This window comes from Eurosta solidaginis, chromosome 5 (assembly GCF_040869045.1).
Source record: "Eurosta solidaginis isolate ZX-2024a chromosome 5, ASM4086904v1, whole genome shotgun sequence".
Taxonomy (NCBI): Eukaryota; Metazoa; Arthropoda; class Insecta; order Diptera; family Tephritidae; genus Eurosta; species Eurosta solidaginis.
This window is the reverse complement of record NC_090323.1, coordinates 65,043,287-65,070,469: the sequence shown is the minus strand read 5'-3', so window position 1 is coordinate 65,070,469 and position 27,183 is coordinate 65,043,287. Positions and strand designations below refer to the sequence as shown.

Below are 27,183 nucleotides of genomic sequence, written 5' to 3'. Positions count from 1 at the left end.
TGTTATTATTTGGCCGCTCAAACACACCCATATTAATTGTGCATTAAATTTAAAATATACAACTCAAAAGCTGAACTACCAGCGCTACCGCCATCAGCTCTTTGTCATCATTGCCAGTAGCGCCAATAACACCAAACTCGTGCCTGACACACAAAAGTCGTTTCTCTCAATAGCGCAAGTGAAATGTACTACGCACTCACTACTAAGTAACGTCAAATATTCGATTGGAGTAATTTCGTCAATGAGCTACCATTGAGCTGGCACCGCATTGGCGCTGGCGCCATGCAACTTACATCACTAAAATTGCACGAATGTCCAGGCTCATGACTTTGTTAATCCAGATGGTGAAAACGATGACTCAAAGGAATGCAACCTTGCAAACAACAGCCGTCATTTTCAAAGTGTAAAAATTCTGTGATACAACGAACGCTAACGCCGTTAAAGCCTTCCGCGAGTTACAACCAGATTGACTGAATTTTTGTATGTGTGCGTGTCGGGTATTTGACGCTTGCCCCGCGACTATCAAATAAAAAGCCATCAATCAACATTTGCATTGAGAAACCGTAGCGTTCGGACGTGAATATTCCGTCATCGGATGATGAATTTATTTACTTGCAACTACAGCAGTTTTATTAAATAATAAAAAAATTTATAAAAATTTTATTAAATAATAATAAAAGCTTTACATTCCATAAAGCTGCTAAACATTGATAATTTTCAATAAATTTTAATATGAATTGCTGTTCTTCCGCGCACTTGTTCATTTTGAATGTCGACACAAACTAAATACAACACTGCGTTTTGTCAATAACACCCCGCGACTATCAAATAAGCTGGCGTCAAATGAAAAAATCAAAAATTTTTGATTTTCATCAACGTGTAGCCGACAACAAATACGTGTGTCACGAAGCCACCCGACTGCACTAACACACACAAAATTCAGTCAATCTGGTTGTAAATCGCGGAAGGCTTTTAGGCTGTTATCGGTAAGTGTTGCATACTTTTCTGCGCACTTGATTTTGTTTTACAGATTTTTGGCGATGGAATTTTAGCGAAGCGAAAGTAGAATTTTATTTTAAAACTGATTTAACCCACAGATGAGAGATCTGCAATAAGTAGTTGTAAACTGAACGCGCCATAGGCAAAGTTAAGTTATTTAACACTGTTTGACATAATTTTATATGTGCTCTCTGTCAAAAATGCTTCAACTAACTTAGTCACATTTTATTTCGATTATGAATATGCCCCAATATATTCGGATTATGATATAATAAAATTAAAGAAAAAAATAAAATTAAAGAAAAAAAACTTTTTTAAAAATAAGCTCTTATTATTGGCTAATAAAATTAACTAAAAAGTAAGTTGATGCATTAAAAGAAATGGATAGAATGAGAAACGTTACAAATAACTAAGTAAAGATTACGTAACTAATTTAAACAATATTTTACCCTACTAAAAATTTAAAAAAATTCCTATTTAACTTAAATTTAAGAAAAAGGCTTTTCTAAGAACAAGCTTCTATTACTTGTTAATAAAACGAACTAAAAAGTAAAAAATAAAATTAAAGAAAAAAAAAACTTTTTTAAAAATAAGCTTTTATTATTGGTTAATAAAATTAACTAAAAAGTAAACAATAAATTGACTCTAAAGAAATATAACACTTTATAAGTTCATTGTAAGCTTTAACGATAATTAGGCTTTTTCGTCTGCGACAAAAGAATTCTATATTGTACATAATTATATATTTTTAACATTAAAACTTTACGCCTAAATTATTAAACCTTACAGTTTATATCACAGTCCTAATTGTTCTAATAAAAGCGTGTTACATTGCGATAGCAAGAAAAGGAGATCCTAAATGTTCTTAATTATACCATCAAAATTCAACACGTTTTTTATTAGAACAATTAGAACTGTGATATAAACTGTAAGGTTTAATAATTTAGGTGTAAAGTTTTAATGTTAAAAATATATATTTATGTACAATATAGAATTCTTTTGTCGCAGACGAAAAAGCCTAATTATCGTTAAAGCTTACAATGAACTTATAAAGTGTTATATTTCTTTAGAGTCAATTTATTGTTTACTTTTTAGTTAATTTTATTAACCAATAATAAAAGCTTATTTTTAAAAAAGTTTTTTTTTCTTTAATTTTATTCACGACAGCAATGTAAAAGTCATTAAGACGATAATTGGTGAACAAGTTATTGGTGACGATTAAGTAATCGATTAGGTAACGGGTACCTGTCTTGTAGGGGTTTACTTCATCGCAGGATCAGCATTGCCAATTACAAGTGTGAGTGTACTAGTAAAACTATCAGCGTTTCTTGTAGGGATGTAGGAGTTCAATTAACACAATTATATTTTTTCTTCGTTTTAAAATGTTTTCCCGGAATAATTAATAAATTTTCATTAAAGATGACACCTGGTTCACATTGGTTTTCCACACAAATCACAACAGAAGATTGCGCATTCACGAGTTCAAAATTGCTTCGTTTTGCGCATATACGACACACTTGACTGCTTGATCAAAATGAATGAAAGAAAGAGAGAAAAAAACAAGAGCAGAAAAATTACGTAAAAATTGCCCATAAAAACAGCTGATCTTTTGTTTACATGCGCAATGCGCAATCTTGCGAGTGTGATTTGTGGGTGTTGCATGTGCATGTTAAATATTGTAACGAATTTACTGTAACTCCGCTTATTTTCAACTTGCTTCTTACGTTCGTATCGCTAAATTGTCGAATAAATAATTCAAATATTTAATAATGCAAAACGGTCTTTATTAGACTACTTTGAATAACACTTATACTTCACAACTGGTATCGTGTTTAAATCAAACTCCAGTCAGACTACTCCGCTTTTGCCGCTTTTATACTCTTTTCTGCATCGTTGGGATATTCCAGATGTTTCTCCCAGTAATGTTCTACTTGTTTACCCTAGTAATTGAGCTACATATATGTATACCTATTTGTAGTTTATAGACTCTCCCATAGGCATATGCGTGTATACATGTGAGTAATCCCAACAAACACTGAAAACAAAAATCTCAAATGTTTGAGAAAAACATTGATTCTCAGTTTGATATTCAACATTATTTATCATTTGAAACAACATATTTTCTCGACTTTTTCTCAAACATCGATCTTCAACTTGAGAATAATTTGAGACATACTTGACAATTTTTTTTCTCTCAACTGTTTGAGAAAACATTAATTCTCAGTTTGATATTCAACATTATTAATCATTCGAAACTAAATATTCTCCCAACTTTTTCTCAAACGTTGTTTTTCAAATTGAGAATGGTTTTAGATATGCTTTCATTTCATTCCATTCCTGAAATGTCAACATAGCAAAGATATCGAAATCTATCGAATCGGTGGATATTCGTCGATCTCTAATTTGCATAGTTTAGCTGGAAATGTAAACAAGCTATTTTATTGAGTGAAGTTGGACATAAAGTGAAAAAATAAGCAAGTATATATACATTTTGATAATATTAAGGGCAGCGATTTAGTTTAGCACCCCCCGAGTTCGGGGTTAAACTTGGTATCAAATGAAAGAGGGAGTTTTCGCGATCACAAATATATATAACTTAAAGTGCGCAGACTTATAGTTTACGAGTTATTTGATGTTAAAGTTTGCAAATTTAGCAAATTTCTATAGCACTTTCAGTTACAATTTACACATCTTTCAAAACCTTTATGCACATAAATATCTATATAAATTGGCAACGATACACTTAAATTTCATTTTAGTATATTTCACATATAATTCTTGCATTGTTTTTACTTTATTTAAATGTTTTTATTAAATAAATCGCGCTTTTGTAGCAACATTCACATTTATGTATGTATATATTTTATCGATGACATTACAAAGCTGTGCTGCCACATCAACAAAGAAAAAACAAATATAAATATTAACGTGCCACCTTTCAGTTAATAAAGAAAAAGGAAAATATATATTTTTACTACTATGCGGAAGGACATCACCGTGGCGGTAGCCACGGTTATACCACGCACCCGGACTTGGGATGGCGTAGCCCAGGGTTATTTTAAATAAGCGCGGCAGAAGGCCGCCTACGCGAAAAGGTGTTCTACGCAGAATTACTGTGCATGGCGCAGCCGGTGTTGGATCGGATAACATAACAATAAACATAAGAGTTATAAGGTTATATGCGGAAGGACATCACCGTGGCGGTAGCCACGGTTATACCACGCACCCGGACTTGGCATGGCGTAGCCCAGGGTTATTTTAAATAAGCGCGGCCGAAGGCCGCCTACGCGGAAAGGTGTTCTACGCAGAATTACTGTGCATGGCGCAGCCGGTGTTGGATCGGATAACATAACAATAAACATAAGAGTTATAAGGTAATATGCGGAAGGACATCACCGTGGCGGTAGCCACGGTTATACCACACACCCGGACTTGGCATGGCGTAGCCCAGGGTTATTTTAAATAAGCGCGGCCGACGGCCGCCTACGCGGAAAGGTGTTCTACGCAGAATTACTGTGCATGGCGCAGCCGGTGTTGGATCGGCTAACATAACAATAAACATAAGAGTTATAAGGTAATATGCGGAAGGACATCACCGTGGCGGTAGCCACGGTTATACCACACACCCGGACTTGGCATGGCGTAGCCCAGGGTTATTTTAAATAAGCGCGGCCGAAGGCCGCCTACGCGGAAAGGTGTTCTACGCAGAACTACTGTGCATGGCGCAGCCGGTGTTGGATCGGCTAACATAACAATAAACATAAGAGTTATAAGGTAATATGCGGAAGGACATCACCGTGGCGGTAGCCACGGTTATACCACACACCCGGACTTGGTATGGCGTAGCCCAGGGTTATTTTAAATAAGCGCGGCCGAAGGCCGCCTATGCGGAAAGGTGTTCTACGCAGAATTACTGTGCTTGGCGCAGCCGTTGTTGGATCGGCTAACATAACAATAAACATAAGAGTTATAAGGTAATATCAGCTCGTTCACGAATGCAAAAAAGAGCTTTTTCAAATTTTTGGTAAATAAAGACTAGAAAAGTTAAAGATATATATACATCAGATGAAATATATTTTTATAAGTTATTTTTCGATTCTGCACTTGTTCCGTTTTTTAGATGTGGCAGCACAGTTTTGTAATGTCATCAATAAAATATATATATACATAAATGTGAATGTTGCTACAAAAGCGCGATTGATTTAATAAAAACTTTTATATTAAGTAAAAACAATGCAAGAATTATATGTGAAATATACTAAAATGAAATTTGAGTGTATCGTTGCCAATTTATATAGATATTTATGTGCATAAAGGTTTTGAAAGATGTGTAAATTGTAACTGAAAGTGCTATAGAAATTTGCTAAATTTGCAAACTTTAACATCAAATAACTCGTAAACTGTAAGTCTGCGCACTTAAAGTTATATATATTTGTGATCGGGAGAACTCCCTCTTTCATTTGATACCAAGTTTAACCCCGAACTCGGGGGGTGCTATTCTAAAATTTTCCCATATTAAGTGATATTTTACTACATTATGCATAAATCTAAACGAGTTAAAAGTGAAGTGAGGCAAATAATAAATTTGCTTACCGAAAGTGGCACAACAGTAGCACCGGGAATAATAGAAAGTTCAGGAGTAGGCGCCACCTTAGGCGAAGGCGCTTCTATTTCCAATAGTGTTATTTATGATCGAAGTGATTCAGAAAGTGTGGATTGCGACTATTCGGAATCTGACATTGATGCAGAAAGTGAAATGGGAAGTGTTATTCGAGAAGAGCTTGCTGTATGGGCCGTCCATTTTAATATTTCCACTGATGCAACTAATGGTTTGTTAAGAATACTTCGGAAATATATTACTGGCATTCCTAAAGATGGCAGGACATTAAAATGTACTCCGAAGGTACCGCCAGTGGAAAAAATGGGGTCAGGAGGATATTTCCACTACGGTGTTGAAGATTCCCTTACAGATTTTTTAATGAGAAAATCGTTCATATCTTCTGAAATCCACCTCAACATAAATATTGACGGTCTTCCACTAGCAAAAAGTTCCAATTTGCAGGCATGGCCCATTTTAATAAACGTGAATGGCGACCCGGTTGTTATGGTCGTAGGTGCTTATTGCGGAAATAGCAAGCCACTGTGCCCAAATATATACTTGCAACGTTTTGTAGATGAAATGTTGCACTTAATGAAACAAGGTTTAGGTTTCAATGGCAGGCATTATTCAATTCAATGTCGCTCTTTTGTTTGTGATGCTCCAGCAAGATCGTATATATTGGGTGTTAAGGGACATACGGGTTATTTTTGTTGCGTAAAGTGTACGCAGAAAGGGGATAGTAAAGGCCATAGAATAATTTTTCACCATGAATTGAATAGTAGTAGTAGAACAGACTCATATTTCCGCCTAAGGTCTGATATAAATCATCACAGAATAATAGAACAAACCGCCATTGAGAAATTGCCAATTGATGTTGTAAAATCCTTCCCATATGACTACATGCATGTGGTATGCCTTGGTGTGATGAAAACTTTGCTTGTAGGTTGGGTTAAACAAAGAAATGAGCCGTATTCATTAAAATCTGCACAGATTGATGCATTAAATTCTAAAATATTATTTTTGAGTAATAAGGTACCTAGAGAGTTCGCTCGACGTCCACGTACCTTAAAGGAAATTGAAAGATTTAAGGCCACAGAATTGAGGCAATTTCTATTATATACTGGATTTTTTTTACTTGCCGATATCTTAGACGCCGAACGGTACCACCATTTCTTGTTACTTAGTTTGGGTATTCGAATTTTACTTGATAAAAAATCATGTTCGGAAAATAATGAATGTGCGAAAATTCTTTTAAATGAATTCGTTAAAAATGTCTCTAGGCTTTATGATGATTCTTTTTTAACATTTAATTTTCATTGCCTTACTCATTTACACAGTGATGCATTAAACTTTGGCGATTTAGAATCGGTAAGCGCATTTAAATTTGAAAACTTTTTGTCTAAATTAAAACGAAAATGTAGAAAAAAAACCATATTGCTGCACAGATTTATAATCGTTTAGTAGAAGAAAGCTTGTTCTGTAATGAAAGTGTCACGGAAAAAATTGAAAAGGAAAAATTACGAAATGGGCCAGTAAACTCAATTAATACAAATTTATTTTATTTATCCATAAAAAATCCTGACAACTTTTATAGCGCAAACAAAAAAATATTCAAGATAATAAGTATTATTTATGAAAATTTTGTTCCAAAGGTAATATCTTTGGAGGTCAAAAATTTAAATGATCTTTTTATTACACCAATAAAGTCATCAAACTTTAATATTTATTGTTGCGCCACTTTAGACTTTTCCAGTGATCGATTTGAGCATTCTGTAGATGAAATATCAAAAAAAGTAATTTTATTTCATAACTTTGAAAATACCGAATTCGTATTTTTACCACTTCTTCACTCATAGATGGATTTTAACAGAACATTTTTGTCTACTGGAAATAACCAAGTTACCAAACAAGGTAAGGTTTTTGACTATTCATTGTTTGTTTGAAATTGTTTATACTAATAGCCTATTACCGTTCATTTTTCAGATTTGGATAATTTGAATAGGAAAATAGACCAATGGAGAACAAATTTATCAAAGGGTAATATTTGTTTATTTATTTATTAAAATTTTTTGAATTAGTGTGCGAATGTTCAACTTGAATACCTTTTATATTTTTAGTCAGGTTTTTCATAACATTTTCGAGTATGCAATTTTTAGTATAACTTTAGTATACAAAATTTAAATTTTGTCCTGACTTTGTATGGAAAAAATGGAATACTCGAAAATATTGTTAAAAATTTGATTGAACAGTTAAAAAAATTTTGTAATGAAGAATACTGTCCTTACTCAAAATCAGCCAAACCGTGTATATATAATGATAATCCTCCTTGAAAGTACTTTAGTTGGTATACGACTTAAAATACCTTTCATTTGATACCCCTAATGGCATATCTTGCTTATTACTTATATAAAAAAATCACATTGGTGGCAACAGCCCAGTAGACAATCTTGAAACGAGGCGTAGTTTCCATATATATAATTATTTCATTCAAGGTTCGATTCGAGCTCAAGGCCAGAACAATAATTTTTTTCTAATGATAATTATTGTTATTTTTTAATTTTTCTAAATTTGAAAAATTGTATTTTGTTTTTGGAATAGTAAGTAGAAAATTTTTCAGACAACCTGCCATAGCTGCGCAAATATTTTTCTAATATTCATACATATCTATAAATTCAATAATTTCAGAAAATCAATCAACACAAAAGTTGTTAAAGAGGGTATTGGAAGAAGTTAAATTAGGCGCAAGTTCTGCAACTGTAAAAAGGAAGAAGATTTTACCGCAAAAACCTTTTTCAGAAGTGCATGCATTTTCCGAATTTGAAGCAAAAATTCAAAGCTCTGAGAATAAATATAACGATTTGGTGAATATCCTAACAATTTAGCTATTCAATTAAAATGCAGCCATTTTATACATGTTTATTTTTTCCAAGTGGCCGAACTGCAGACCATCATCTGTGCAAGTACAACTAAATTCATAAAAATGGCTTGGCGCAAAATAATAACTGACAATGTTGCGCAATCGTATTCCTGGCAAGGAACTAAAACGAAGACACCAGCTAGGGCGCTAAGTGTAACAGGAGCACTGAAACGTAATTACGCGTATGATCATATGTTGTGGCTTTAGTTATTTTGTTTATTATATTTAGAAGCCTTTTGTCTCAAATTTCCTAATGTGGCCAACGACAGTGATTTTAAACGAGCGACAATCAACTTCTTCCAATACGCTAGTACTAGGCTAAATAAAAAGGTTGAATACGAAAAACAGAAGAATACCAGCTTGCAATTGATTATAATCTATATATAATAATTTTTAGATGCATTTTATTTATTTACTTATTTATTATTTAATGTTTCCTTTTTCTTAAAAACGCAGGATATTTCTGTTGTATTTTTGAACTACAAAAATTTTATTTGAATTTTTGTATTAAATTCTTTTCACTTCTTCAACTAAATTGAAAGAACATTTTTATGTGTAACCCGTAGGAGTTTTTCTAGCTATATGCATTTTTTGTAACCTTTTATGTAAATTTTTTTTTTATTTATAATAGGCCTGTTCATTTACAAAAAAATTGTTACTGGAATTTACTAATTGTTGATGTTTTGTATGAGCAATGACAGAAATTCCTAACTTCCAGTAATAATTTTTTTGTAGATGAACACATCTAATATGTTAGGCTTGTATCTATGTCACTAATGGGAACTTTTGTACCTCATTTGCACTTTTCTTTGCAACCTTAAATTTTTGTGCCTAAGTTTTTTGTTTACCTATATGTGTACTTAATCAACATGAAATAATATTTTAATGTATTCACCATGTATATATAACTAGTTGGAGTTTCTCTACATCCTATGCTGTTTTGTAACATTGAACTTAATGCTTAGTTTTTTGATTTTCATGAAATAATAATTTTTTTATAATATAATTTTAATTTTTTTATTCATTTATCTATCAACATTAAACAATATAAAATGTATACATATTTGTTACAGAATATTTTAATAAAATAGAAAGATGGTTGAAAAACTGGTATGTAACTAATTTTTTGCTTTGATATACTTTTTTGAATTAACTGAATAAAGAAAATTTAAAAAATTTGTCAAACTCATAAAAAAGAACTCTTATTATTAAAACTGGGTATTTCTTTTACAGCGTAGGTAACACTGAATAAACAATTAAATTAGAGTAATTGGATTCCATTTCGTTCCGCTTTATTTTCGTTTGAGAAAAAGTTGAGAATCCAAAAATTCTCAATTTGAAAATAAAGAAAAATCCCATATTAAAAATGAGCCTTTTAGCTTGAGAACGCTATCAACGGTTATTTTAAATGCATTTGAAAACTAACGTTTGAAATTTGAGAAATGGACTGATTCTCAAATGTATCTCAAACTGAGATTTGACAAAAATGTTTATTGGGATAATTTGACTGTTGACTAACTATGTACATCTGTGTGTGAATCCGAAAGCGGAAAATAACTTTTTTTACCCGTTTAAAAGTTATGCGCGAAAAACTGGTTCGTCTTGTACATATGTTCCCGCACATTTACAATATTTTAAGCGCACAAATCACATCCTTTTTTGTTTTTCGATAGATTAATAAAATTTGATATTCACGAATTAGTGAAAAAAAAATTTCTAATTTCTCTAATTAATATGCAATTAGGTAATAAAAATACAGAAAATACACTCTAATCTGATTCGTTGTTGAGGAAAAACACCTGATGGTGAAGAGTGCTGCCAGATGAGCAATACTAGAAATTAACTGAACAAGAAATTACCCTTGCTTTTCTCAAGTCAGAATAATGGAAGGTGATAAAAGAGATAAACAATTACGCTTTATGTATTTTGTTTTTGTAATTGTCTGAACGGTTAGCAGTTCAAAGCTTAACTAAACATGTACAGTAATTCTGCGTAGAACACCCTTAGCCGATCCAACACCGGCCGCGCCATGCACAGTAATTCTGCGTAGAACACATTTCTGTATAGGCGGCCTTCGGCCGCGATTATAAAAAATAACCCTGGGCTACGCCATGCCAAGTCCGGGTGTGTGGTATAACCGTGGCTGCCGCCACGGTGATGTCCTTCTACGCAGAAGAGTGTACTACGCAGTTATACCACGCACCCGGACTTGGTATGGCGTAGCCCAGGGTTATTTTTTATAAGCGCTCACTTTTATTCACTTTCACTTTAACTTTAACTTTATTTTTAACTTTAACTTTAACTTCAACTTTAACTTTAACCTTAACTTTAACTTTCACTTTAACTTTATTTTTAACTTTAACTTTCGCTTTAACTTTAACTTTATGATCCGGGGTGGGCGTGAGCTTAGCACCTGCTAACAAGCCAACCTAATATAAATGCACGCAAGTCATTCTCTGTCAAAAATGTCTCATGCACATACAACTTGTATGAGAGCAACTCAAATTGAATTTGCTGCGCGAAAACTCAACTCGATTTCCAATTTTTGTTCTGCGTGACGTTTAGATTTGACGTTTGCACACATGCTTTACATTGTCGCAACGCATGCTTATTTGGGTTAGGGCAAAAAACGCCGGTTGTTTGCGTGCGTTAAAAAACGCAGTGCGGTTTTATTAGGTTGGCTTATAAGCGACCATATATGTATACGATAAGCGATAGCACAATGGCTACTTCGTGAAAATCATCGACAGCCCTTTTAGTTTGATTTCGATGGTTGTACGGTGAGGAAGTGTCGCACGCGCGCTTAAAACAGAGTACCAAAGAGTGCGTGTGACACGTGTCCACCGTTCAAGTATTGAAATCAAACTAAATAAATAATTGATTTTGCTTTCGTGCTCGCTAGGCGTTCGTGTTTACTAACACATTCTCAATTTGGTAACCGTGTAAATGTAGTGGTGCCCACCGCTGTTTATGATAGAGATCCAATTTTATGTATTTGGCCTGTTGCTAACACCGAACCTTAACGAACCTTTTCGAACCTTTTCGAGCCTTTTGGGATCTTTTTTGACAAATATCCGTTACGGTATTTTTTTTTGATTTAGTCGCCAATTGCAACAACGACCGACGGGTTTTCCCCGAATAACTTTTAAACGAGATAAAAAATGTAGTTTCTGCTTTCGGATTCTGAATCTTGACGCAAGTACGCGTATTTTGATACCGCTATCGACATGTGCGACCCGAATTTTAAGTGCAGGACTGTAGTTGAAATTTTACTAAATTTGTAAATTAAAAAGCTTATCTAATCTCATATATCTAATCTAATATCTAATCTAATATATATTATAAATGGGAAAGTTTGGATGTGAAGATGTTTGGATGTTTGGATGTTTGGATGTTTGGATGTTTGTCCAGACGTTTGTCTTTGTGACTCAATCACGCAAGAACGGCTGGACCGATGTGGATGAAATTTTGCACACATATAGCCAATAGTCTAGAAGGATCTACTAACTATATATTTTTGAAAAGGGGCGTGGTCCCCGCCCCCTAGGAACAGTTATAATTTAATTATTATATTTTTTCGTCTTTGCGACTGAATCACGCCAGAATGGCTACACGGATTTTGATGAAATTTGGGACACAGACAGTAGTCTACTAGCGAAATTTTTTTCGAACATGGAAAGAGGGGTGGGGGTCCCACGACCCCTTCGAGAAATTATTTTTCAATAATTTTTACACATTATAACTTTACGTATACTGGCCTTCACCAATATCACAGACTCAAGGGGTCAAATAAGTCGAGGGCTTACAAAGTAAGCAGTGACACCCTCCGCCCGCCCACCCCCCCTTTATAACCCCCTCTGGTGTAAAATCTATAAATTGTTATAACTCAATATAAATTTTCTCCTAAATCAATAGTTTTTGGTATCTGGTACATACAGAACGAGATCTAAACAATTTTGGAGGAACGATCAGTGGTCCTCTCCTCTACTCCCGCCATCCGCCCTCCATCAATTGTTTTTATTAGCACGCTTTTATTAGCTTTACCTGTATGTTTCTATGTAACTTTTTATTCGCTCCAATGCGCCTGCTGCCTTATTAACATGGTTTTATAATTAGCTTCACCTTATTTGTAATCCCGTAAGGGTCATATCGAGACCCTCCGGGATCATTTCTGGATGGTTTTCGGGATCGGTCCGGGATTACGCCGGGGTAATTTCGGGACTTTTTCGGGACTATTTCGGGATCATTTTGGGACCCTTCCGGGATCATTTCTGTATAGTTTTCGGGATCCGTCCGGGATCCCGTCGGGGTTATTTTGGGACATTTTCGGGACTATTCCGGAATCATTTCGGGACTATTTCGCGATCATTTGGGGACCCTTCCGGCATCATTTCTGGATGGTTTTCGGGATCCGTCCGGGATCCCGTCGGGGTACTTTCGGGATCATTTGCGTACCTTCGAGAGATAAATTCTTGATGGTTTCCGGGATCATTACGGGACTTTTTCGGGGTCAGTTTGGGTCCTTTCCGTAATCATTCCTGGATGGTTTTAGGGATCCGTCCGGGATCCCGTCGGCGTCATTTTGGGACTTTTGCGGGATCATTTGGGGTCTCTTCCGGCATCATTTCTGGATGTTTTACGGGATCCGTCCGGGATCCCGTCGGCGTCATTTTGGGATCATTTGCGGTCTCTTCCGGCATCATTTCTGGATGGTTTACGGGATCCGTCCGGGATCCTGTCGGGGTCATTTTGGGACTTTTGCGGGATCATTTGGGGTCTCTTCCGGCATCATTTCTGGATGGTTTATGGGATCCGTCCGGGATCCCGTCGGCGTCATTTTGGGACTTTTGCGGGATCATTTGGGGTCTCTTCCGGCATCATTTCTGGATGGTTTACGGGATCCGTCCGGGATCCTGTCGGGGTCATTTTGGGTCTTTTGCGGGATCATTTGGGGTCTCTTCGGGCATCATTTCTGGATGGTTTACGGGCTCCGTCCGGGACCCTGTCGGGGTAATTTTGGGACTTTAGCGGGATCATTTGGGGTCTCCTCCGGCATCATTTCTGGATGGTTTACGGGATCTGTCCGGGATCCTGTCGGGGTCATTTTGGGACTTTTGCGGGATCATTTGGGGTCTCTTCCAGCATCATTTCTGGATGATTTTCGGGATCCGTCCGGGATCCTGTCGGGGTCATTTTGAGACTTTTGCGGGATCATTTGGGGTCTCCTCCGGCATCATTTCTGGATGGTTTACGGGATCCGTTCAGGATCCTGTCGGGGTCATTTTGGGATTTTTGCGGGATCATTTGGGGTCTCTTCCGGCATCATTTCTGGATGGTTTACGGGATCCGTCCGGGATCCTGTCGGGGTCATTTTGGGACTTTTGCGGGATCATTTGGGGTCTCTTCCGGCATCATTTCTGGATGGTTTACGGGATCCGTCCGGGACCCTGTCGGGGTCATTTTGGGACTTTAGCGGGACCATTTGGGGTCTCCTCCGGCATCATTTCTGGATGGTTTACGGGATCCGTCCGGGATCCTGTCGGGGTCATTTTGGGACTTTTGCGGGATCATTTGGGGTCTCTCCCAGCATCATTTCTGGATGGTTTTCGGGATCCGTCCGGGATCCTGTCGGGGTCATTTTGGGACTTTTGCGGGATCATTTGGGGTCTCTTCCGACATCATTTCTGGATGGCTTACGGGATCCGTCCGGGATCCTGTCGGGGTCATTTTGGGACTTTTGCGGGATCATTTGGGGTCTCTTCCGGCATCATTTCTGGATGGTTTACGGGATCCGTCCGGGACCCTGTCGGGGTCATTTTGGGTCTTTAGCGGGATCATTTGGGGTTTCCTCCGGCATCATTTCTGGATGGTTTTCGGGATCTGTCCGGGATCCCGTCGATGTCATTTCGGGACTATTTCGGCATCATTTGGGGTACCTTCCGGTATCAATTCTAGATGGTTTTCGGGATCCGTCCGGGATCCCGTCGGAGTCATTTCGGAATTTTTTCTCGACTAATACAGGATCATTTGGGGACCTTATCGGCATCATTTCTGGATGGTTTTCGGAATCCGTCCGCGATCCCGTCAGGGTCATTTCGGGACTATTTCGGTATAATTTGGGGTACCTGCCGGCATCATTTCTGGATGGTTTTCGGTATCCGTCCGGGATCCCGTCGGTGTCATTTCGGGACCATTTGGGGTCCATTCCGGCATCATTTCTGGATGGTTTTCGGGATCCGTCTGGGATCCTATCGGGGTCATTTTGGGACTTTTGCGGGATCATTTGGGGTCTCTTCCGGCATCATTTCTGGATGGTTTTCGGGATCCGTCCGGGATCCTGTGGGGTCATTTTGGGACTTTTGCGGGATCATTTGGGGTCTCTTCCGGCATCATTTCTGGATGGTTTACAGGATCCGTCCGGGATCCTGTCGGGGTCATTTTGAGACTTTTGCGGGATCATTTGGGGTCTCTTCCGGCATCATTTCTGTATGGTTTTCGGGATCCGTCCGGGATCCTGTCGGGGTCATTTTGGGACTTTTGCGGGTTCATTTGGGGTCTCTTCCGGCATCATTTCTGGATGGTTTACGGGATCCGTCCGGGATCCTGTCGGGGTCATTTTGGGCCTTTTGCGGGATCATTTGGGTTCTCTTCCGGCATCATTTCTGTATGGTTTACGGGATCCGTCCGGGATCCTGTCGGGGTCATTTTGGGACTTTTGCGGGATAATTTGGGGTCTCTCCCGGTATCATTTCTGTATGGTTTTCGGGATCCGTCCGGGATCCTGTCGGGGTCATTTTGGGACTTTTGCGGGATCATTTGGGGTCTCTTCCGGCATCATTTCTGGATGGTTTACGAGATCCGTCCGGGATCCTGTCGGGGTCATTTTGGGACTTTTGCGAGATCTTTTGGGGTCTCTTCCGGCATCATTTCTGGATGGTTTACGGGATCCGTCCGGGACCCTGTCGGGGTCATTTTGGGACCTTTGCGGGATCATTTGGGGTCTCTTCCGGCATCATTTCTAGATGATTTTCGGGATCCATACGGGATCCCGTCGGAGTCATTTCGGAACTTTTTCTCGACTAATACAGGATCATTGGGGACCCTTTCGGCATCATTTCTGGATAGTTTTAGGGATCCGTTCGGGATCCCAACGGGGTCATATCGGGACCATTTGGGGTACCTACCGGCATCATTTCTGGATGGTTTACGGGATCCGTCCGGGACCCTGTCGGGGTCATTTTGGGACTTTAGTGGGATCATTTGGGGTCTCCTCCGGCATCATTTCTGGATGGTTTTCGGGATCCGTCCGGGATCCTGTCGGGGTCATTTTGGGACCTTTGCGGGATCATTTGGGGTCTCTTCCGGCATCATTTCTAGATGATTTTCGGGATCCATACGGGATCCCGTCGGAGTCATTTCGGAACTTTTTCTCGACTAATACAGGATCATTGGGGACCCTTTCGGCATCATTTCTGGATAGTTTTAGGGATCCGTTCGGGATCCCAACGGGGTCATATCGGGACCATTTGGGGTACCTACCGGCATCATTTCTGGATGGTTTACGGGATCCGTCCGGGACCCTGTCGGGGTCATTTTGGGACTTTAGTGGGATCATTTGGGGTCTCCTCCGGCATCATTTCTGGATGGTTTCCGGATCCGTCCGGGATTCCGTCGGCGTAATTTCAGGACTATTAGGGGGTTATTTGGGGACCTTTCCGGCATCATTTCTGGATAGTTTTAGGGATCCGTGCGGGATCCCGACGGGGTCATATCGGGACCATTTGGGGTACCTACCGGCATCATTTCTGGATGGTTTACGGGATCCGTCCAGGATCCTGTCGGGGTCATTTTGGGATTTTTGCGGGATCATTTGGGGTCTCTTCCGGCATCATTTCTGGATGGTTTACGGGATCCGTCCGGGATCCTGTCGGGGTCATTTTGGGACTTTTGCGGGATCATTTGGGGTCTCTTCCGGCATCATTTCTGGATGGTTTACGGGATCCGTCCGGGACCCTGTCGGGGTCATTTTGGGACTTTAGCGGGACCATTTGGGGTCTCCTCCGGCATCATTTCTGGATGGTTTACGGGATCCGTCCGGGATCCTGTCGGGGTCATTTTGGGACTTTTGCGGGATCATTTGGGGTCTCTCCCGGCATCATTTCTGGATGGTTTTCGGGATCCGTCCGGGATCCTGTCGGGGTCATTTTGGGACTTTTGCGGGATCATTTGGGGTCTCTTCCGACATCATTTCTGGATGGTTTACGGGATCCGTCCGGGATCCTGTCGGGGTCATTTTGGGACTTTTGCGGGATCATTTGGGGTCTCTTCCGGCATCATTTCTGGATGGTTTACGGGATCCGTCCGGGACCCTGTCGGGGTCATTTTGGGTCTTTAGCGGGATCATTTGGGGTTTCCTCCGGCATCATATCTGGATGGTTTTCGGGATCTGTCCGGGATCCCGTCGATGTCATTTCGGGACTATTTCGGCATCATTTGGGGTACCTTCCGGTATCAATTCTAGATGGTTTTCGGGATCCGTCCGGGATCCCGTCGGAGTCATTTCGGAATTTTTTCTCGACTAATACAGGATCATTTGGGGACCTTATCGGCATCATTTCTGGATGGTTTTCGGAATCCGTCCGCGATCCCGTCAGGGTCATTTCGGGACTATTTCGGTATAATTTGGGGGTACCTGCCGGCATCATTTCTGGATGGTTTTCGGTATCCGTCCGGGATCCCGTCGGTGTCATTTCGGTACCATTTGGGGTCCATTCCGGCATCATTTCTGGATGGTTTTCGGGATCCGTCTGGGATCCTATCGGGGTCATTTTGGGACTTTTGCGGGATCATTTGGGGTCTCTTCCGGCATCATTTCTGGATGGTTTTCGGGATCCGTCCGGGATCCTGTGGGGTCATTTTGGGACTTTTGCGGCATCATTTGGGGTCTCTTCCGGCTTCATTTCTGGATGGTTTACAGGATCATCCGGGATCCTGTCGGGGTCATTTTGAGACTTTTGCGGGATCATTTGGGGTCTCTTCTGGCATCATTTCTGTATGGTTTTCGGGATCCGTCCGGGATCCTGTCGGGGTCATTTTGGGACTTTTGCGGGTTCATTTGGGGTCTCTTCCGGCATCATTTCTGGATGGTTTACGGGATCCGTCCGGGATCCTGTCGGGGTCATTTTGGGCCTTTTTGCGGGATCATTGGGGTTCTCTTCCGGCATCATTTCTGGATGGTTTACGGGATCCGTCCGGGATCCTGTCGGGGTCATTTTGAGACTTTTGCGGGATCATTTGGGGTCTCTTCCGGCATCATTTCTGTATGGTTTTCGGGATCCGTCCGGGATCCTGTCGGGGTCATTTTGGGACTTTTGCGGGATAATTTGGGGTCTCTCCCGGCATCATTTCTGTATGGTTTTCGGATCCGTCCGGGATCCTGTCGGGGTCATTTTGGGACTTTTGCGGGATCATTTGGGGTCTCTTCCGGCATCATTTCTGGATGGTTTACGAGATCCGTCCGGGATCCTGTCGGGGTCATTTTGGGACTTTTGCGAGATCATTTGGGGTCTCTTCCGGCATCATTTCTGGATAGTTTACGGGATCCGTCCGGACGCTGTCGGGGTCATTTTGGGACTTTAGCGGGATCATTTGGGGTCTCCTCCGGCATCATTTCTGGATGGTTTTCGGGATCCGTCCGGGATCCTGTCGGGGTCATTTTGGGACCTTTGCGGGATCATTTGGGGGTCTCTTCCGGCATCATTTCTAGATGGTTTTCGGGATCCATCCGGGATCCCGTTGGAGTCATTTCGGAACTTTTTCTCGACTAATACAGGATCATTGGGGGACCCTTTCGGCATCATTTCTGGATAGTTTTAGGGATCCGTTCGGGATCCCAACGGGGTCATATCGGGACCATTTGGCGGTACCTACCGGCATCATTTCTGGATGGTTTCCGGGATCCGTCGGAATCCCGTCAGGATCATTTCGGAACTATAAGGGGATCATTTCATTTTTCATCTTTCTTTAAGGGGATCATTTCACCTTCCAGCATCATTTCTGTATACTTTTGGGGATCCGTCCGGGATCCCGACGGGGTCATTTCTGGCCTATTTCGGGATCATTTTGGGGTACCAACCGGCATCATTTCTGGATGGTCCGGGATCCGTCCGGGATCCCATCGGGGGAATTTCGGGAATTTTTCGGGATCATTTGGGGTCCCTTCCGGCATCATTTCTGGATCGTTTTCGGGATCCGTCCGAGATCCCGTCGGGTTTATTTTTTTACTTTTTCGGGAAAATGTCAGGGAGTTTCGAGACTGTTCTTGGATCATTTGGGGATCCTTCAGGGATAATTTCTGGATGGTTTTCGGATCCCGTCGGGGTAATTTCGGAACTTTTTCACGACTATTTTCGGATCAGTTGCCCCTTAAAGATCATTTCCTGGGTGGTTTTCGGGATCCGTCCGGGATCCCCGGTCAGGGTTATTTCGCGCCTTTTCGGGGACTATTTCGGGATCATTTTGGGACCCTTCGGGATAATTTCTCTATGATTTTCGGGATCTGTTCGGGATCCCTTCGTAGTTTTTTCGCAACTTTATCTGGGATAAATTGCGGACCCTTTAGAGATCAATTCTGGATGGTTTTCGGTATCGGTCTGGGATCCCCTCAAGGTCATTTCGGGACTTTTTCGGGACTATTTCGGAATCATTTTTGGGACCCCTCCGGCATAATTTCTGGGTGATTTTCGGGATCTGTCCCGGGATCCCGACGGAGTTTTTTCCGGACTTTTTCCGGACTATTTCTGAATTATTTGGGGACGTTTCAGAGCTCAGTTCTGAGTGATTTTCGGGATCTGTCCGGGATCCCGTCAGAGTTATTTCGGGGTAATTTTGGGACCCTTCCAGGATAATTTCTTCATGATTTTCGAGATGGGTCTGAGTTTTTCGTGACTTTCGGGACTATTTCGGGATCATTTGCGGAACCTTCAGAGATCAATTCTGGATGGTTTGTGGACTTTTCCGGGATCATTTGGGGATCCCTCCAGAGTCATTTCTGGATGGTTTTCGGGATCCCGTCAGGGTCATTTCGGGCCTTTTTCGTGACTACTATTTCGGAATCATTTTGGGACTCCTCCGGGATAATTTCTGGGCGATTTTCGGGATTTGTCCGGGATCCCGTCAGAGTTTTTTCGGGACTTTTTCGGACTATATCGGGATCATTTGCGGACCGTTCAGGAATCAAATCTGGATGGTTTTCGGGATCCGTCCGGAATCCCGTCAGGGTCATTTCGGGACTTTTCGTGACTACTTCGGATTATTTTGGGACCCTTCCGGCATCATTTCTGGGATTAGTTTTCGAGATTTGTCCAGGATCCCGTCGGCATCATTTCGTGACTATTTGGTGTCATTTAGGGACACTTCCGGGATCATTTTAGGTCTCTTCGAAACCGGTAATTCAGCACACATGGCCGTGGATTTACGGCAAATTATTCGTAATTAAAATTCGGTATGTTTTATCTTTAATATATCACAGCTTTTTCGTTCTATTTTTAAATGAATCCTGTAACGAACTATTACAACTATAATTAAAATTTATGTAATATTTTAACCAACTAAATACCCGAAAAAGCAACACTGCTTTCATTTAAAAACTTCTTTTTGGTTTTAGCTAATTGTAGTTTCACTCCTTTGTTCTATGAGTAGTAATTCTTTCACCCCTGTCATATCAATTAATTTAACTTAGAAACAAAATGTATTTTTTTTAATTCGAAAAAGTGTATTGTACTATTCATGTAAGCGTGCCCATCAGCTCAGTTAGTTCTTTTTTTTACTGTATTAAAAAATAAATACATTGACAGAAAACATTTTTAAACAGACATCTTGATAAGCAGGCTAACGTGAATAGCACATATATTTTATTTTCTCCTTGCGGACGGGGCCGCGGGTAAAGGCTAGTATATTATAAATGGGAAAGTTTGGATGTGAAGATGTTTGGATGTTTGGATGTTTGGATGTTTGGATGTTTGGATGTTTGGATGTTTGGATGTTTGTCCAGACGTTTTGTCTTTGTGACTCAATCACGCAAGAACGGCTGGACCGATGTGGATGAAATTTTGCACACATATAGCCAATAGTCTAGAAGGATCTACTAACTATATATTTTTGAAAAGGGGCGTGGTCCCCGCCCCCTAGGAACAGTTATAATTTAATTATTATATTTTTTCGTCTTTGCGACTGAATCACGCCAGAATGGCTACACGGATTTTGATGAAATTTGGGACACAGACAGTAGTCTACTAGCGAAATTTTTTTCGAACATGGAAAGAGGGGTGGGGGTCCCACGACCCCTTCGAGAAATTATTTCTCAATAATTTTTACACATTATAACTTTACGTATACTGGCCTTCACCAATATCACAGACTCAAGGGGTCAAATAAGTCGAGGGCTTACAAAGTAAGCAGTGACACCCTCCGCCCGCCCACCCCCCCCTTTATAACCCCCTCTGGTGTAAAATCAATAAATTGTTATAACTCAATATAAATTTTCTCCTAAATCAATAGTTTTTGGTATCTGGTACATACAGAACGAGATCTAAACAATTTTGGAGGAACGATCAGTGGTCCTCTCCTCTACTCCCGCCATCCGCCCTCCATCAATTGTTTTTATTAGCACGCTTTTATTAGCTTTACCTGTATGTTTCTATGTAACTTTTTTATTCGCTCCAATGCGCCTGCTGCCTTATTAACATGGTTTTATAATTAGCTTCACCTTATTTGTAATCCCGTAAGGGTCATATCGAGACCCTCCGGGATCATTTCTGGATGGTTTTCGGGATCGGTCCGGATTACGCGGGGGTAATTTCGGGACTTTTTCGGGGACTATTTCGGGATCATTTTGGGACCCTTCCGGGATCATTTCTGTATAGTTTTCGGGATCCGTCCGGGATCCCGTCGGGGTTATTTTGGGACATTTTCGGGACTATTCCGAATCATTTCGGGACTATTTCGCGATCATTTGGGGACCCTTCCGGCATCATTTCTGGATGGTTTCGGGATCCGTCCGGGATCCCGTCGGGGTACTTTCGGGATCATTTGCGTACCTTCGAGAGATAAATTCTTGATGGTTTCCGGGATCATTACGGGACTTTTTCGGGGTCAGTTTGGGTCCTTTCCGTAATCATTCCTGGATGGTTTTAGGGATCCGTCCGGGATCCCGTCGGCGTCATTTGGGACTTTTGCGGGATCATTTGGGGTCTCTTCCGGCATCATTTCTGGATGTTTTACGGGATCCGTCCCGGGATCCCGTCGGCGTCATTTTGGGACTTTTGCGGGATCATTTGCGGTCTCTTCCGGCATCATTTCTGGATGGTTTACGGGATCCGTCCGGGATCCTGTCGGGGTCATTTTGGGACTTTTGCGGGATCATTTGGGGTCTCTTCCGGCATCATTTCTGGATGGTTTATGGGATCCGTCCGGGATCCCGTCGGCGTCATTTTGGGACTTTTGCGGGATCATTTGGGGTCTCTTCCGGCATCATTTCTGGATGGTTTACGGGATATCCTGTCGGGGTCATTTTGGGTCTTTTGCGGGATCATTTGGGGTCTCTTCCGGCATCATTTCTGGATGGTTTACGGGCTCCGTCCGGGACCCTGTCGGGGTAATTTTGGGACTTTAGCGGGATCATTTGGGGTCTCCTCCGGCATCATTTCTGGATGGTTTACGGGATCTGTCCGGGATCCTGTCGGGGTCATTTTGGGACTTTTGCGGGATCATTTGGGGTCTCTTCCAGCATCATTTCTGGATGATTTTCGGGATCCGTCCGGGATCCTGTCGGGGTCATTTTGAGACTTTTGCGGGATCATTTGGGGTCTCCTCCGGCATCATTTCTGGATGGTTTACGGGATCCGTTCAGGATCCTGTGGGGGTCATTTTGGGATTTTTGCGGGATCACTTGGGGTCTCTTCCGGCATCATTTCTGGATGGTTTACGGGATCCGTCCGGGATCCTGTCGGGGTCATTTTGGACTTTTGCGGGATCATTTGGGGTCTCTTCCGGCATCATTTCTGAATGGTTTACGGGATCCGTCCGGGACCCTGTCGGGGTCATTTTGGGACTTTAGTGGGATCATTTGGGGTCTCCTCCGGCATCATTTCTGGATGGTTTCCGGATCCGTCCGGGATTCCGTCGGCGTAATTTCAGGACTATTAGGGGGTTATTTGGGGACCTTTCCGGCATCATTTCTGGATAGTTTTAGGGATCCGTGCGGGATCCCGACGGGGTCATATCGGGACCATTTGGGGTACCTACCGGCATCATTTCTGGATGGTTTACGGGATCCGTCCAGGATCCTGTCGGGGTCATTTTGGGATTTTTGCGGGATCATTTGGGGTCTCTTCCGGCATCATTTCTGGATGGTTTACGGGATCCGTCCGGGATCCTGTCGGGGTCATTTTGGGACTTTTGCGGGATCATTTGGGGTCTCTTCCGGCATCATTTCTGGATGGTTTACGGGATCCGTCCGGGACCCTGTCGGGGTCATTTTGGGACTTTAGCGGGACCATTTGGGGTCTCCTCCGGCATCATTTCTGGATGGTTTACGGGATCCGTCCGGGATCCTGTCGGGGTCATTTTGGGACTTTTGCGGGATCATTTGGGGTCTCTCCCGGCATCATTTCTGGATGGTTTTCGGGATCCGTCCGGGATCCTGTCGGGATCATTTTGGGACTTTTGCGGGATCATTTGGGGTCTCTTCCGACATCATTTCTGGATGGTTTACGGGATCCGTCCGGGATCCTGTCGGGGTCATTTTGGGACTTTTGCGGGATCATTTGGGGTCTCTTCCGGCATCATTTCTGAATGGTTTACGGGATCCGTCCGGGACCCTGTCGGGGTCATTTTGGGTCTTTAGCGGGATCATTTGGGGTTTCCTCCGGCATCATTTCTGGATGGTTTTCGGGATCTGTCCGGGATCCCGTCGATGTCATTTCGGGACTATTTCGGCATCATTTGGGGTACCTTCCGGTATCAATTCTAGATGGTTTTCGGGATCCGTCCGGGATCCCGTCGGAGTCATTTCGGAATTTTTTCTCGACTAATACAGGATCATTTGGGGACCTTATCGGCATCATTTCTGGATGGTTTTCGGAATCCGTCCGCGATCCCGTCAGGGTCATTTCGGGACTATTTCGGTATAATTTGGGGTACCTGCCGGCATCATTTCTGGATGGTTTTCGGTATCCGTCCGGGATCCCGTCCGTGTCATTTCGGGACCATTTGGGGTCCATTCCGGCATCATTTCTGGATGGTTTTCGGGATCCGTCTGGGATCCTATCGGGGTCATTTTGGGACTTTTGCGGGATCATTTGGGGTCTCTTCCGGCATCATTTCTGGATGGTTTTCGGGATCCGTCCGGAATCCTGTGGGGTCATTTTGGGACTTTTGCGGCATCATTTGGGGTCTCTTCCGCCTTCATTTCTGGATGGTTTACAGGATCCGTCCGGGATCCTGTCGGGGTCATTTTGAGACTTTTGCGGGATCATTTGGGGTCTCTTCTGGCATCATTTCTGTATGGTTTTCGGGATCCGTCCGGGATCCTGTCGGGGTCATTTTGGGACTTTTGCGGGTTCATTTGGGGTCTCTTCCGGCATCATTTCTGGATGGTTTACGGGATCCGTCCGGGATCCTGTCGGGGTCATTTTGGGCCTTTTGCGGGATCATTTGGGTTCTCTTCCGGCATCATTTCTGGATGGTTTACGGGATCCGTCCGGGATCCTGTCGGGGTCATTTTGAGACTTTTGCGGGATCATTTGGGGTCTCTTCCGGCATCATTTCTGTATGGTTTTCGGGATCCGTCCGGGATCCTGTCGGGGTCATTTTGGGACTTTTGCGGGATAATTTGGGGTCTCTCCCGGCATCATTTCTGTATGGTTTTCGGGATCCGTCCGGGATCCTGTCGGGGTCATTTTGGGACTTTTGCGGGATCATTTGGGGTCTCTTCCGGCATCATTTCTGGATGGTTTACGAGATCCGTCCGGGATCCTGTCGGGGTCATTTTGGGACTTTTCCGAGATCATTTGGGGTCTCTTCCGGCATCATTTCTGGATAGTTTACGGGATCCGTCCGGGACGCTGTCGGGGTCATTTTGGGACTTTAGCGGGATCATTTGGGGTCTCCTCCGGCATCATTTCTGGATGGTTTTCGGGATCCGTCCGGGATCCTGTCGGGGTCATTTTGGGACCTTTGCGGGATCATTTGGGGTCTCTTCCGGCATCATTTCTAGATGGTTTTCGGGATCCATCCGGGATCCCGTTGGAGTCATTTCGGAACTTTTTCTCGACTAATACAGGATCATTGGGGACCCTTTCGGCATCATTTCTGGATAGTTTTAGGGATCCGTTCGGGATCCCAACGGGGTCATATCGGGACCATTTGGGGTACCTACCGGCATCATTTCTGGATGGTTTCCGGGATCCGTCGGGAATCCCGTCAGGATCATTTCGGAACTATAAGGGGATCATTTCATTTTTCATCTTTCTTTAAGGGGATCATTTCACCTTCCAGCATCATTTCTGTATACTTTTGGGGATCCGTCCGGGATCCCGACGGGGTCATTTCTGGCCTATTTCGGGATCATTTTGGGGTACCAACCGGCATCATTTCTGGATGGTCCGGGATCCGTCCGGGATCCCATCGGGGGAATTTCGGGAATTTTTCGGGATCATTTGGGGTCCCTTCCGGCATCATTTCTGGATCGTTTTCGGGATCCGTCCGAGATCCCGTCGGGTTTATTTTTTTACTTTTTCGGGAAAATGTCAGGGAGTTTCGAGACTGTTCTTGGATCATTTGGGGATCCTTCAGGGATAATTTCTGGATGGTTTTCGCGATCCCGTCGGGGTAATTTCGGAACTTTTTCACGACTATTTCGGGATCAGTTGCCCTTAAATATCATTTCTGGGTGGTTTTCGGGATCCGTCCGGGATCCCGTCAGGGTTATTTCGCGCCTTTTCGGGACTATTTCGGGATCATTTTGGGACCCTTCCGGGATAATTTCTCTATGATTTTCGGGATCTGTTCGGGATCCCTTCGTAGTTTTTTCGCAACTTTATCTGGGATAAATTGCGGACCCTTTAGAGATCAATTCTGGATGGTTTTCGGTATCGGTCTGGGATCCCCTCAAGGTCATTTCGGGACTTTTTCGGGACTATTTCGGAATCATTTTGGGACCCCTCCGGCATAATTTCTGGGTGATTTTCGGGATCTGTCCGGGATCCCGACGGAGTTTTTTCGGGACTTTTTCCGGACTATTTCTGAATTATTTGGGGACGTTTCAGAGCTCAGTTCTGAGTGATTTTCGGGATCTGTCCGGGATCCCGTCAGAGTTATTTCGGGGTAATTTTGGGACCCTTCCAGGATAATTTCTTCATGATTTTCGAGATGGGTCTGAGTTTTTCGTGACTTTCGGGACTATTTCGGGATCATTTGCGGAACCTTCAGAGATCAATTCTGGATGGTTTGTGGACTTTTCCGGGATCATTTGGGGATCCCTCCAGAGTCATTTCTGGATGGTTTTCGGGATCCCGTCAGGGTCATTTCGGGCCTTTTTCGTGACTACTATTTCGGAATCATTTTGGGACTCCTCCGGGATAATTTCTGGGCGATTTTCGGGATTTGTCCGGGATCCCGTCAGAGTTTTTTCGGGACTTTTTCGGACTATATCGGGATCATTTGCGGACCGTTCAGGAATCAAATCTGGATGGTTTTCGGGATCCGTCCGGAATCCCGTCAGGGTCATTTCGGGACTTTTCGTGACTACTTCGGGATTATTTTGGGACCCTTCCGGCATCATTTCTGGATAGTTTTCGAGATTTGTCCAGGATCCCGTCGGCATCATTTCGTGACTATTTGGTGTCATTTAGGGACACTTCCGGGATCATTTTAGGTCTCTTCGAAACCGGTAATTCAGCACACATGGCCGTGGATTTACGGCAAATTATTCGTAATTAAAATTCGGTATGTTTTATCTTTAATATATCACAGCTTTTTCGTTCTATTTTTAAATGAATCCTGTAACGAACTATTACAACTATAATTAAAATTTATGTAATATTTTAACCAACTAAATACCCGAAAAAGCAACACTGCTTTCATTTAAAAACTTCTTTTTGGTTTTAGCTAATTGTAGTTTCACTCCTTTGTTCTATGAGTAGTAATTCTTTCACCCCTGTCATATCAATTAATTTAACTTAGAAACAAAATGTATTTTTTTTAATTCGAAAAAAGTGTATTGTACTATTCATGTAAGCGTGCCCATCAGCTCAGTTAGTTCTTTTTTTTACTGTATTAAAAAATAAAATACATTGACAGAAAAAATTTTTAAACAGACATCTTGATAAGCAGGCTAACGTGAATAGCACATATATTTTATTTTCTCCTTGCGGACGGGGCCGCGGGTAAAGGCTAGTATATATTATAAATGGCAAAGTTTGGATGTTTAGATGTTTGGATGTTTGGATGTTTGGATGTTTGTCCAGACGTTTGTCTTTGTGACTCAATCACGCAAGAACGGCTGGACCGATTTGGATGAAATTTTGCACACATATAGCCAATAGTCTAGAAGGATCTACTAGCTATATATTTTTCAAAAGGGGCGTGGACTCCGCCCCCTAGGAAC

General features: G+C 42.0%; 1 protein-coding gene across 5 annotated transcripts; it reads left to right on the top strand.

Annotated features, from left to right (window-relative positions):
* Positions 1-3,395: 3,395 nt before the first annotated feature.
* On the top strand, positions 3,396-9,639 carry LOC137251826 (uncharacterized). Of its 5 annotated transcripts, none has more exons than XR_010953367.1 (6): positions 3,396-3,477; positions 7,456-7,510; positions 7,583-7,636; positions 8,285-8,460; positions 8,530-8,688; positions 8,746-8,883. XR_010953367.1 is itself a non-coding variant. In XM_067786707.1 (6 exons), the coding sequence occupies exons 2-6, from the start codon at positions 7,456-7,458 to the stop codon at positions 8,901-8,903; spliced, it is 588 nt and encodes a 195-aa protein (XP_067642808.1). In that variant the 5' UTR covers positions 3,396-3,477; the 3' UTR covers positions 8,904-9,638. The 5 variants fall into 5 exon arrangements, 4 of the variants coding, with proteins under 4 accessions (XP_067642808.1, XP_067642811.1, XP_067642809.1 ...); XM_067786707.1 differs by having other exon boundaries at positions 8,544-8,688; positions 8,746-9,638; XM_067786708.1 differs by having other exon boundaries at positions 3,400-3,473; positions 8,544-8,688; positions 8,746-9,639.
* The last annotated feature ends 17,544 nt before the right edge of the window (positions 9,640-27,183 follow it).

Bases quoted from the DNA above. Each gene is read 5' to 3' on its own strand.
- LOC137251826 (XM_067786708.1), top strand. From the start codon at position 7,456: ATGGATTTTAACAGAACATTTTTGTCTACTGGAAATAACCAAGTTACC. The intron at 7,637-8,284 runs GTAATATTTGTT...CAATAATTTCAG, and splicing joins GAGAACAAATTTATCAAAGG to AAAATCAATCAACACAAAAG. The intron at 8,461-8,543 runs GTGAATATCCTA...GCCGAACTGCAG, and splicing joins AGAATAAATATAACGATTTG to ACCATCATCTGTGCAAGTAC.